At 43.2% G+C, this 13,986-nt stretch overlaps 1 protein-coding gene across 2 annotated transcripts in view; it reads left to right on the top strand.

Annotated features, from left to right (window-relative positions):
* The first annotated feature begins 5,681 nt into the window (after positions 1-5,681).
* The window catches only part of TMEM9 (transmembrane protein 9), a 32,220-nt gene continuing 23,915 nt past the window's right edge, over positions 5,682-13,986 (top strand). Inside the window, exons 1-3 of one of the 2 annotated variants that reach the window (XM_043964203.1) lie at positions 5,682-5,767; positions 6,412-6,514; positions 7,590-7,681. In XM_043964203.1, coding sequence (XP_043820138.1) covers positions 6,422-6,514; positions 7,590-7,681 — 185 coding nt within the window. In that variant the 5' untranslated portion in view covers positions 5,682-5,767; positions 6,412-6,421. The remainder of the gene's footprint in view (positions 5,768-6,411; positions 6,515-7,589; positions 7,682-13,986) is intronic. The other variant, XM_043964204.1, reaches the window with a different exon arrangement.

The raw sequence follows: 13,986 nt of genomic DNA, 5'->3' as shown, positions 1-13,986 counted from the left end.
TGTATATGAATATGTATAGCTGAGCAAAACCATTGTCCATATCAAAAATGAAACCAAACCAAACCCTAAGCTTTAATCTCCACACTGAGTTCATCATTTCACTGCCTGGATGTTGGCAGCATGTTTTATCATGAGTCCTCTGGAATTAGGGTTGATCATTGTATTGATCAGAGTTCCTAAGTCTTTCAAAGCTGTTTGTGTTTACAGTATTGTTGTTATTATATAAATTGTTCTCCATGGGGCAACTAGGTGGTGCAGTGGATAAAGCACCTGCTCTAGATTCAGGAGGACCTGAGTTCAAATCCGACCTCAGACACTTGACACTTACTAACTGTGTGCCAGTGGGCAAGTCACTTAACCCTCATTGCCCTGCCCAGAAAAAAATGTTCTCCAGGTTCTGCTTACTTTACTTTACATCAGCATGGACAAGTCTTCCCAAGTTTCTCTGAAACCATCACCATCATTTCTTACAGCACAATAGAATTCTATCATAATTATGTTCCATAACTTGTTCTGACACTCCCTAGTTGATGGGAACCTCCTCAGTTTCAAGTCCTTTGCTGCCATTAAAAGAGCTGCTATAAATATTTTTGTACATATAGGTCTGGTTCCTTCAGAATTTATAGGGAATAGGGCGAGAATGATACTCTAGAAGAACAGCATGTGCAAATTCATGAAGACATAAATGAGCAAGTCGGAAGTTAATAAAAGAAGAGATCCATAGTGGAGTGGGACAGGATGCTGAAGAGATTGCTGTGACCTTGGATAACCTGGCTAAATTATTCCTCTCTGGGCCTTCAGCTTTTATCTAGAAAATGAAGAAATGAAACTAGACTCCTAAGGTCTCTCCCATATCTGACCACATATGGTTCTCTGTGTTGAGGAGCGACAACACAAAGCAATAGAGAACAGAGAAGTTGGATACTCTTGAGTCATGGAGAAACAAGATAAGACCTTGTCAGAGAAGATAGGGAAAGACTAGAAACAGCAGAAACAATCTGGAAAGGGCATGCTATAAGAATTCAAATTTTGGTTGAGGAATATGAAAAAAATGGTTCTGCCGAATCTTTAAGGATGGAGTTTGCCTGAGCACTTGGAACTGACCTAGAAGTTGGGAAGAGAGGATGGGGTAGTCAAAGAAGAAACAAAGAAATCTCTAAAAATTTTAACCTGAAGAATCCGTTAGAGGGAAGTTGGAAAAATGGTGCTTCTTTGATAGGGAAAGATAATGAATTTGAGGTTCAGTGTATTAATTTTTTAAATTTATATTTTCAAATATTTGCTCAATTAAATGTCTGAGGCCAAGATTTGAACTCAGGAAGATGAGTCTTCCTGACTCCAAGTCCAGTCCTCTATACCCTGTGCCACCTCACTCCCCACATATTTTCAAATATAGGTTTTTATTTATATTTTTTGTTTTTATATCACCTAGACTTTCCCCTGTATCTTGCCACTACCCCCCCTCAGAGAACCATGTCTTACAACTAAGAATTTTGTAAATGAAAGAAGAGAAAAAAATTCAGAAAAACTGATTAATACAGTGGAGAAAAAAATTGAACATACCCAATGCTCCACACCAATGGACCTCCACCTATGGAGTAAAGGGAGCTATCTTCTCATATTTCTTCTTTGGGGTCAAGCATATTTTAAAATAATTTTATGGCATTTATTTTCAATTGTTTTGTGGTGCTTGTTCTTTCCATTTATGTTGTAGTTATTGTGTATGTTGATACCTGGGTCTGCTTACTCACTTTGTATCCATTCAGGTAAGTCCTTTAATGCTTCTCCATATTCATTTTGTTCATCATTTCTTACAACACAGTAATATTCCATTACATTAACATACCACAATTTGTTTAGTCATTCTCTAATCAGAGTATCCACTTTGTTTCTATTTCCTTGCTCCCACAAAATGTACTGCTAAAAATGTTGGAGTCTTTCTTTTTGTCAATTAATTCCTTGGAGAATATGCCTAGGAGTGGAATCTCTAGACCAAAGGGTATGGATATTTTAGCCACGTGATTTGCACAATCCCAAATTACTTTCCAGAAAGATTATACTAATTCACATCTCCACCAACAATGCACTAGTGTACCATTCTGCAACCCCTCTATCAGCTAGCCTCTTCTGAATAGCATGAATAAGGGACTATTTTCATCTTTTTCATATTTGCCAATTTACTGGGTATTTGGTAAAACCTCGGGATTGTTCTAACTCATATTTCTCTTATTTTTAGTGATTTGAATCAGCTATTAATTATCGAAGTTCTAGGGGAGGAATTCAACAGGAAGTGTCTCATCTAGCACCTGGTTTCAACTCATTCTGGGGTTAAGGGCAGACTTAATACTCTGATGTCTGTGCCCTAAAAATCTGCAAAGGATGTGAGGTTATAGGTTTGAGCCCTGTGCTCCAACATGCCAATTGATTTCCTTGGTACAGACAACTCAAAAGCAGTAAAGCAGGGGGCAGCTAGGTGGCACAGTAGATAGAGCACAAGCTCTGGAGTCAGAAGGACCTGAGTTCAAATTTGACCTCAGACATTTGACACTCACTAGCTGTGTGACCCTGGGTAAGTCACTTAAGCCAATTGCCTCACAAAAAAAAGGCAGTAAAGCTGACCACTAGCCTTGGTCTTCAGGTTTGGAATCTAATTCAACAAACATTTATCAGGTACCTGCTGTGTGCAAGGTATCCAGATGTAGTAGATAAAGAAATGGCCTTGGAGTCAGTTTCACATCCTGCCTCTGTTGAATACCAGCTGTGTGACAATGGACATATCCCCTTATGTCTCAGAGATGCAGGCAATTCTCTGATTCTATGGGCAGTGATGAGCAATGCACCAGTGGAGTGAATTACTGCAGAAAAGTTCCCTACAACAATGAAATTACAGGTTTGGACCAAAAACAAAAACAACAAAACAACAGAGGAAGTAGATATTGAAAGCAAAATCAGACAACAGTTCTTACCCTCTAAAAGTTTACATTTTGCTGAATCACAAACTAATTTAGAAGCAAGGACTAGGTGGTATGTACCACCTAGGTTCTTGATAAGTATTTTTTTAAGTTAAAGGATGCATGTCACTTTTAAAAAGTTCATCAGCTGGCCCCTTGTTTTTGAATAGCACCAATGTACCTCTAAATTGGACTCAGATGGGAGTAGAGTGGAAGATGAGGCAGAGAGAGGTCAGGTAACACTGCCTACCAAAAGAGTTAGCTTCAAGCCTCCTCAAACCCTAAAGGCAATGTGGAAAGCCTTCTAGATCTTAAGTGAGCAGGAGCTGGCTTTAAATCCCAACTCGGATACTTATCGTCTAAAGACCCTGAACAAGTCATTCTCTCTGTATTTAATCTGCAGAATGAGGAGGTTGGTGTGACAATGACAGTAGCCTCTTTTTTTAAATGCAAGGACACCACCTACTGGAGGTAAGGACTCTTTATTTGACAAAAGTGGCTGGAAGAATCGGAAAGGGTTTTGACAGAAATTAGGTTTAGACCAATACTTACACCATATACAAAAACAAACATCAAATAAATTTTTAGCCTAAATAAAAAAGATCACATCATTTTTAAAAATAGAAAAGAATGGGAAAAGATACCTCATACAATGATGGGTAGAGGGAGAATTCTTTACTACAGTAAATGGACCAGATGTTTCAGGGCCATAGATCCAGAGCTAAAGGGGACCTCAGAGACCAACTAGTCCATTTCCCTTATTTTACAGATGAAAATACTAAGGCTTAGCTAAGGGACTTGTCCATTAAACCTTCTCCAGTAAATTATTGTTCTCTATCATCCCCACTCTCTCAGTAATCTTCACCCTCTTCCTGTTTACTGGTTGCTTCCTACTAACTACAAGCACACACATCTCCCCCATTCTCAAAAAAAAACTTCACAAGATCTGTCCATTCTCCTCCTTCTATTGTCTCATATCTCTCCTCCCTAATACACAACAGAGAGATTTGCAAATAATGGATGGTTAATAAATGTCTGTTAAACAGAATTATTGGATTTGTTGTTCAGTCTTTGAGTTGTGTCTGACTCTTCATGACCCCATTTGAGGTTTACTTGGCAGAGATAGATACTGGAATGCCTCGACATTTCCCTCTCCAGCTCATTTGACAGATGAGAAAACTGAAGCAAACAGGGTGAAGTAACTTGCCCAGGGTCACTCAGCTATTAAGTATCTGAGGCCAGATTTGAACTCAGGAAGATGAGTCTTCCTGACTCTAGGCTGCCACTCTATCCACTTCACTGCCTAGCCTCCCCAGAATTTTTTTTTTTTGCAGGGCAACAAGGGTTAAGTGACTTGCCCAGGGTCACACAGCTAGTAAGTGTCAAGGCTGGATTTGAACTCAGGTCCTCCTGAATCCACTGCACCACCTAGCTGCCCCCCCCCCCATTTCTTGAATAAGAGAAGCAAATAGCCAAAGATAGAACTAATTTATGGTCTGGGAGTCAGGAAAGATTCCTAGAAGAGGCCAAAATTGAGCTAGACTTTGAAGGTTGGGTAGAATGTCAACTGGCAGAACTTAGGAGAGAAAGCAATGAAGGTGATTCTAGATGCATGAAAGGGTGTGGACAAAGACTTGAATCCAGAACCATGGGTTTATAGATTTAGAACCCAAAGGGGACCTTAAAGGTCAACTAGTCCACTTTACAGATGAGAAAACTGAAGCCTAAAGTGGTCAGATTATTTTCTCAAGTTTACACAAATAGTAATCAACAAAGCCAAGGTTCAATCCCTTGTCCTCTAAATCCAAGTTCAGGGCTCTATCTCTTGCACAGTGTTGCTTCCCTGCAGGAGGAAAAAAAAATTGAGACATTATACTGCTTCTCAAGTATTTGATAGGCTGTCGCTTGGAAGAGGGGCAGTTGGAAGTCAAAAAGACTCATCTTTTTTCATTCAAATTCCGTCTCAGACACTTTACAATCTATGTGACCCTGAGCATGTCACTTAACCCCGTTTGCCTCAGTTTCCTCATCTGTAAAATGAGCTGGAGAAGGAAATGGCTAACCACTCCAGTATTTTTGCCAAGAAAACCCCAAATGGGTTTGAAAAGAATCAAACACGACTAAACAACAACACTTCGAAGAGGGATCGGCATTATTCTGCGTTGACCTAGAAAACGTAGGGCCAGTGAATGGAAATTGCAGAGGTAGATTTAAGATCAGTATAAACGAAGAGCTTCCTTATCGTCAAAACAAGGCAAAAATAATAGAGAGAGATCTCTCTGTTGATGGGAGTGAGCAGTCTGGATCATAGGGTCCGAGCTCTATCAAATGCTGGAAGAGAACTTAAAACATTTTATCCAAACCCCTCATTTTTCAGACGAGGACCCCGAAACCCATGGAGGTTTTGATTTGCCTAAGGCCACACGGATGGTATGAAAGATCAGAAATCCAGCACTCTTTCCACTATACCAGGATGACCGCCTGGTGAGAGGTTGCAGAGCAGAACCGTGTCTCAGGTAGTCAAGATGCCCCAAGACACCTTCTACTTCTAAATCTATGTACGTTTTATAGAAGTTTCCCACTCTGCACTTCCATTTTTCTGCCCTTCGTTCAGCGACGCTCCCTTTTCTTGCCCAGTTGAGGTTAAGAAATGCCCTCCGATCCCTGCCAGCACCCTACAACCCCCTAGAAGAAGGCGGGTCCTTGTTGCCGTGGAGACAGCCTGAGTTGGGGAGAGAGGCACCTCTGAGAGCCAATAGAAGCTGGAACGGGGCGGGGCCGTACAAGGCCCGGTGCTGATGTTGAGAGGTTCGGAGGTTCGCTGCAGGACTGCTGGGGGAGGGGCGCGGGGGCTCGGGGCCCCGGGGCTTGGGGGTGGGGTGCAGGCGGCTTCGGTCCCTCTTTGCCACGCGTGGTGGGCTCTGGACTTCTGGCCTTGACCCCAGAAGGGGCTGGAGAGGGATGCTAGGGCTCTGGGCCTGCGCAGGGGAGGAGAGGCTGGAGCAGCTTGGGATGGGGAGTAGGGACCGGGATGCGGAGAGGGATGCACAGGGATGCAGGCTCTAGAGCTGGGAGCGCCCGGGGAGGTGGGGGCGTGGGGGGGGGGTCAGACAGCCCTCGATGCACCAAAGGGTCCGGGCCGCGGAATATCAGCCTGGATTTGTCTGCATGCCGCGCTGTCCGAGGAACTCGGAGCACCATCCAGACAGGATTTCAACCTTACTCCCGACCTAGGGGGCCCCCGGGATTATTCTCTCACATTTTGACGTTCCGGGTACCTGAAACCCAGAAGGAGGTCACTTACCTAAGAGGAGAAGGGAGAAGAAGAACCCAGGCATCCTGCTTCCTAGTCAAGCTGAGCAGGGTGCAGTCGCTCAGGCTTTGGGGACTTGGGGAAATATTTGAATGTTGGTTTCACGCTTCCCCCCGCCCCTTCCCCAACTCCTTTTCTCTTTTCCAGGAGATTGGTCATGCTGACCCAGCGAGTCTTGATAAGCATGAAGCTCTTACCTCTGGTGGCGTTGGCTTGGTGTTTGGCCATCCCCCCAGCCCAGGCCGGCAAGGTGAGGAAGATGGGCTGAGGAGAGTGTGTTCTTTGGGTTTACTGGTTTACACAGCGATGCCCAGACCCTAACCCGCTTGCCCCTCACCAAAAGCAGCTGTAAGTCCCGCTGTATTCTAGGGATTCAAAAGCTTCTAGGCAAGGTCTTGTGGTCCATCGCTCTCGGAGTCAGGAGACTTGAATTTCAGTCCCAGCTCCCACTGACTTCAGTTTCTCGGAGCCTCAGTTTCCTCATATTGAAAAATGGGGGAAATTGTTCTGCCGCGCCCCCCCCCCCCAGAGAGACAGAGACAGAGACAGAGAGAATGGTAAATTTTTAAATGGTGTATTACTTCTCCGATCCTGTGTTTGGGTTGAGGGAGGGAAGGGTTGAGCCCCAACTCTGGAATAAATGAACATATCCGTGGTGCTCATCAGTTCAACAGATGCTTGTCAAGGGCACAGTCTACAGAGTAATGTGCTGGGGGTTGGAGAAGCAGTAAAAATTCGATGAGACACAGTCCTTGCCCTTGTGAAGCCTACAGAGGCATCCTGGTCTCTGCTATGAGAAGCCTTTCTCTGATCCCCTAAACTACAACATGCCCTTCTCTTCAAACTACTTTGTATTTAATTTTGTATTTGTATTTATTCCTTTATATTCTGTATATACTTATATATGTCCACATTGTCTTTTCCATTCCTATGTAAATTCTTGCCAATAGGTGGTATTTCATTTGTGGCAGCTAGGTGGCACAGTGGTTAGAGTACCTGGCCTGGAGTTGGGAAGACTCATTTTCCTGAGTTCAAATCCAGCCTTAGGCACTTTCTAGCTGTCTGATCCTGAGCAAGTTATTTACCTCTGTCTGCCCCATTTTCCTCAACTGTAAAATGAGGAAAATAATAACACCTACCTGCCAGGGTTGTTATGATGACATAATTGTAAAGCGATTAGCACAGTACTTGAGATATAGGAAACACTTAAGAAGGGCTGTTAATCAACTGATTGATTATGAAGTCACAAGTCAGGGGGCTTTGCTACAATTCCAAACCAGGTGCTCTGCCTCCTAACCTAACCTGTACTTCCTCTTCTCTTCCAGAGCTCTGAAGACATCCGGTGCAAATGTATCTGCCCACCATATCGGAACATCAGTGGACACATTTATAACCAAAATGTATCACAGAAAGACTGGTAAGTCACTGTCCAGTTCAGCCATCATTCCACACTGGGGATTCCTCAGGAGGTCATCAGTGTGCCAATCGCAAGTCTACAGATGGGGGCTAGGTGACTGCTTGTCAGGGGGGCTTAGAGGACATTGCTATTTAGCTTTTGAGGTGTGTTGTAATTCTAAAATTCTGTCATTTATGCACCTGCCACATCTGGTGTTGAAGACTAACTGTGGATGCATCTGAAATTATGTTTTTCTTGGGAATCATGGCTGTTTCCTGGAGGGACTGTGGAAGTAAGATATATAGAGTCACTCGGTCCATTAGAAATGGGGGCTGGGTACCCTGTCTCCTAAATGAAGAACTGTTTGGTAGTTTCATTGTTGTTGAGTCATTTCAGTCATGTCTATGGCTTTATTTGGAGTTTTCTTGGCAAAGATACTGGAGTGGTCTGCCATTTCCTTTTCCAGCTCATTTTTACAGATGAGGAACTGAGACCAACAGGGTTAAGTGACTTGCCCATGATCACACAGCTAGAAAGTGTCTGAGGTCAAATTCGAACTCAGGAAAATTAATCTTCCTGACTCCAGGCCTAGTGCTTTACCCACTGTGCCACCTAACTGCTATTTAGCAGAAGGGCAGGATAATAAATTTAAGTTTTTGATGCTACATGTAGACTGAGATTGGAAAAGTTGGAGGAGTACTCTCTGAGATAAGGGAAAAGGGAAGGGAGGAAAATAGGATAATTCTTTGTATGTTTTTCAAAGCATTTTCATTTCCATTATTCCTTTTGATCTTTATAATCCCACAATCCAGCAAGGCTGGTTGATGTAGTAGAAAGAACACTAGAATAGGGGTCAAAAGTCCTGGGTTTGAATCCTAACTCTGTCACTCCTTGAGGAAGTCTATTAATTTCTCTAGGCTTCAGTTTTCTTGTCTGTAAGGAATGATGTTGAATACTCCTTCCAACTTTGTATTCTGTGACTATATGGGCAAAAAACAACTGGCAATTACAAAGCATTTTAAGATTTACAAGGTACTTACATATATGATGTTTGAACTTCACAGCAACTCTATGAGTAGGTATTAGAGTTATTTTTATTCCCCATTTTACATATGAAGAAACTGAGGCTCAGAGATATTTAGTGACTTACCCAGGGTCAATAAGCTAACAATCCAAGTCTTCCTGACTCCAAGCACAGCATATAATCCATCTGCTAGACCATACTGCCTCTTGGAATAGTGTCACAGAACCTCAGAGAGGTTGTGCTTTTCCCAAGGCTCCCTGACAAATTAATGATAGTGCCAGGACTAGAATCCAGGTCTCCTGATGCCCTGTCTGAGATCCCTCCCCCCCCATATCACAGTTTCTGCCCATCCCAGGAAGATTCTGTCAAAGTCACAAAGCAAGATTTGGGAGGAGGCCCCCAGTGAGCTGTTGTGACCGTGGCTTTATCAGCAGCCATGGAAAATTGGATGAAGTGTCTGGCTGCACCTTGGCCACACACCAGAGTGGTCCAAACCACAACCACTCCTTCCTTCCCTGAAAGCTGGATCAGATGTTAAGAGCCCCACCTCCCCATGATGGCAGGAACCAAGACTTGTGGTTTCTTGCTGGGAACACACACAAGGGTCAGTCCTGCTTGTTTCTATTCCCCTCCACAGCCTGATAAGATAAAGGACCTAGAAGTAGGTGCTTTTTTCAAATTGTGATATTTAGAAGAGGCCATGCATCTCGCTTTGAGAGAACCTGAATTCCAGTCTTAGTAGCTACCCCAGAAGGTCACATTAGCTTAGTCAAAGAAGCATCTCAGCCTCAGTTTCCTCATCTGTAAAATGGGGATAATAACACTCCAACCACCTACCCTGAAAGTTTTTCTAGGAGGAAAGTGCTTAGTACAGTGGAAGAGTGTTTGGCTCTGAGTCAGAACACCTGCATTCAAATGCCTCAGGTGAGTGACGTAAGCTCTCAGATCCTCAGCTTCCTCACCTTCCTCAGTAGCTGGCCTCTAAGGCCACTTACAGTGGTCTTCCCAGAAATGGGAACTCTTGTTTATCACTGATCACAGCCCTTGATTGTCTGGGTCATGGCTTGGATCGAGGCTTATCCTATTACAAGATTTGAGGTCGGCTGTGACCTCAGGGAGGCCCAGTACAGGGGAACGCTGAGCACATGACCTCAGAGTAAGAGAGCAGGGTCATGGGATTGCCTCTCTTTAATTGAGTATCATCGCCTCCTCCCTCCCTGCCTCTCCTTCGCCAGGCAGAGCACCCATCCTTGCCTCCTGGGATGTGCATGTCAGCATTTTTGGGAGAACAATAGAGTAGCTCAGAAAGATGCTGCTCTTCTAGAATTCTAATTTCAAACCTAATTATGTCAGGAAGCCAATGAGATGTCTCAGTTCAACTCTCTCTCTCCCTCTCTCTCCCTCTCTCTCTCCCTCTCTCTCCCTCTCTCTCTCTCTCTCTCTCTCTCTCTCTCTCTCTCTCTCTCTCTCTCTCTCTCTCTCACACACACACACACACACACACACACACACACACACACACACACACACACACACACACACACACACACACTTTCATGGAGGTGTTCTGCCCTCATGTGTTCATAGATAGTAACTACAACTATCAAAGGGTTGTAAGACCTGGAGGGACAGTGAAAAAACCTCAGAGGTCAGAGAATCCAACCTTTTCATTTTACAGATAAGGAAGCAGATTAAAGGGGGTTAAGTGACTTATTCAAGGTCACACATCTAATAAGTATCAGAAGCAGGATTTGAATTCAGGTCTTTCTAACACCAAATAGGGCAGGCTGCCTCTATAAGTTTTATGTGGACAGGGATTGCAACCTTGTTTAATTTCTGAATTTTCTCCAGCCCCTAGCACCAAGCTCTGTAAAAAGAAGGCCCTTGACAAGTGGGTATTGAATTTTCAAAAATCACAAAGATGTCTCTTCCTTAGAGGAGGCTCAATACATTGTCCACATCTCAAGCCAAACACAAGACCCCAGGGTTTCATTCAAACAAGAATCACAGAATCATATATTTTAAGCTGAATGAAACCTTAGAGTTCATCAGGGCCACCCTCTTAATTTTATAGCTAGGTTGCTGAGATTAAGTGACCTGCCCAGGGTCACACAGCCAGTAACAGGATTTGAATCCTTTCAGTCAGCCAAGTCCAGTGCCCTCTGCCATTACCTGCCCTGATCCCAATATCTCTCCAAAAACCAAACAAGAACAAAAACAAAAACCAGAAATGGAGATGTCCTTCTCTCTAGTCTTCACAGGGGGTAACTGCCACTTTCAAATGGTTCACAGAATCACAGACCTTACCTGGAAAGGATTTTAGACTAAAAAGCTCCTATTTATAAAGGACATTCAGATTTTAAAAGCACTTTTCTCATGACATTCCTGTAAAATATATGGTTTATGTGTCATCATGTATATTTTCCAAATTCTAATGCCACCCATTTCAGACCTTTAAATTGTCTCCAAAAGGCTTCTTCTTCACCTTGTCTCACTGTGCTATGGAGGGAACCCTGCCTTCTTGGAGGTCTTATAGGTGGGGCACAAACTTTGCCAGGTTCTACCAGCTTGCCATAGCTTTGGGTAAACTCATGGCCCCCAGTGCACCATGATCCTGCTATATCTGAAGAAACCGATCACATGGAGTACTGCTGGGTGATACACTTATTTCTGGTCATACAAACTCATGAAGGGCTAAGCAAGAAGGCCTTGCAGTCTACGTTGGTGAAATCAGTATTCTTTTGAAGTGTTGAAGTCTCATTCTTATTTTTTTTCTGGCTTCCCCATACAGATTCCATATTTATTCCCTGGGAAATCACTCTCATGGTACCACTGAATCAAATGAAAATTATGGGTTGGGAGACAGGTGAACCTTTTTGTAATTTGGAGATAGGAGACCTTGGGTTCAAATCTCAGCCCTCCGACAATTTGCTTAACCTCTCTGAGCCCCAGATTCCTCTGGTGAAGGGAATGTTGTACTGAATTCTCTATAGGGGCAGCTAGGTGGCGTAGTAGATAAAGCACCGGCCCTGGATTCAGGAGGACCTGAATTCAAATCCAGCCTCAGACACTTGACACTTACTAGCTGTGTGACCCTGGGCAAGTCACTTAACCCTTGTTGCCCCAAAGGAAAAAAAAGAATAATCTCTATAGTCCTTTCCAAGTCTAAAGTCTAACCATCATAACCAGTCCCAAGTACCCTTATAGACTAAGAGCTGGAAGGGTTCTTAGGGACCCTTGAGTCCACTCTCCTCCTTTTACTGAGGTCCAATGAATTGCCCAGAATTGTACAGCTAGCAAGTGTTTGAGGTACAGCTTGAACCCAGGTCTTCCCAGTTCCAAGTCATCCCATGGTTTATCAACTATACCACCTAGACTATCCCCTCATTTTGCAGATAAGGAAACTAAGGCCCAAGGAGGACTTTCCCAGGGTCACACAGCTAGTAAGTGACAGATTAGATTTGAACTCAGGTCCTGTTGTCTACAAGTCTATTTACTACACACTCTGTCTGAAGATATGGTTCATTTTCTGTGTTTCTCTAACCTGAGATTCCTACTCCACAAAATAGGTATCACCAATCTCTTTTGGAAGGTCCCAAGGAGATAGAATATACCTCAAGACCAAAGACAAAGGAGCCCAAATGTGGCTCCCAATTAGTGGTCCCCACCATCACTTCCACCCTTTGCCACACATTCTCCCAAGTAACAAAGTCTCTCTTTGATGAACCTCTGGTCTAGGACTTCCATATTTCCACTGTGTCTGATGTTCCCATTCTCCCAACTTGTTGGGAGTCCGCCAATCTCATCACAAGGCAAGGGGTGCCTCTAGTGTCTTCTCAGACCTTGCCAGGGCTGGGAGCAAGGAAAAGGAGAAGGCTCTGCCCCACAGAAACATACTGGAACTTTATCATTGTGGTTGAGTAATTTCAGTTGTGTTAGACTCTTTGTGACCCCATTTGGGGTTTTCTTGGCAAAAATACTGGAGTGGTTTGCCATTTCCTTCTCCAGCTTATTTGACAGATGAGGAACCTGAGCAAACAGGATGAAGAGACTTGCCCAGGGTCACACAACTAGTAAGTGTCTTGAGGTCGGATTTGAACTCATGAAGATAAACCTCCTGGCTCTAACCCTGGTGTTCTATCCAATTCATGCCCAAATTGGGAAATAGTTAACAAAATAAATAAAAACACAATAGAACATAGATAATGTTAATATGCAGTTTTCTAAGTGAATATGCCACCCAAAAGGGATCCTTATGTCTGGCTTGGTGCCCCTAGTTTCTATTTGAGTTTGACACCACCAATATAGTCCAACCACCTGATTTTACATATCAGTAGGTAAAGGAGGAGATCATAAACCTAAACCAAGATCATGCATTGCAGGTGTAGCAAAGTCAGGATCTGAACACAGGTCCTCTGCCATCAAGTCCAGCATACTTGCCACTACACCATGCTGCCACTGTTGGGTATCACTACTTAAGCTCTTGTAATCTTGGGACCTCAGGATTCAACTGCTGCTCTCACTAAAGTTACCAGTGGCACATAGTAGGTGGTTAATAAATGCTTATTGAATTAAATTGAAATGAATTGAGTTAGGCTAGTCCTTTGAATTCATTTTGACAAGCATCTATTCCATGCCTACTGAATTAAAAGACACTTTGTTTAATGTGGTAAGGATACAAAACAGAACAGTCCCTGTCTATGGTTTAGTTTGGGAAGTGAAAGGTAGATTTGCAACATTTACACAGATAAGATCTGCAACATTTATAAAGATAAGGACCATTTGAGAAAAGAGAGAGCAAGAGACTTGGAGGATGAGGAAGGGTTTCCTGTAGGAGGTGGTACCGTGCTAAGCTTTGAAGCTAAGGATTTTAAGAAGCAGAAGTAAAGGAATGCTTTGCAAGCACTGTCTACTCTGATCATATTATTAATCCTGCCATAGTATTAATGCAATTAATTTGACCATATTCATACTTTTCTGGCACAATTTTCTTCAAGATGGTCACTAAAGTCTCAGCAAAGGAGCATGACCCTTCCCATGAATTTTGGAAAGGTTTAATATAGTGGGTTTCTAGTTTATAAGTTAGGTTTTATAGTGGCAGTGGGTCTGGGGATCTCTAGAGTCTTTAGTTCCTCTGGTATGGTATGGGAGAAAACCAGTGAACTGGGAAGCTAAGGAAGCCTGTGGAAGGTCCTTCATTTATTTATTACTTTGATCCCATCTTAGCTATTTAATGCAAATATGACCTGAGCAATTCACATAACCTTTATCTGTGAGATGGACTTATAATAATTATTCTGGG

This window comes from Dromiciops gliroides, chromosome 4 (assembly GCF_019393635.1).
Source record: "Dromiciops gliroides isolate mDroGli1 chromosome 4, mDroGli1.pri, whole genome shotgun sequence".
Taxonomy (NCBI): domain Eukaryota; kingdom Metazoa; phylum Chordata; class Mammalia; order Microbiotheria; family Microbiotheriidae; genus Dromiciops; species Dromiciops gliroides.
This window is presented reverse-complemented; position numbering and strand designations above follow the sequence as displayed.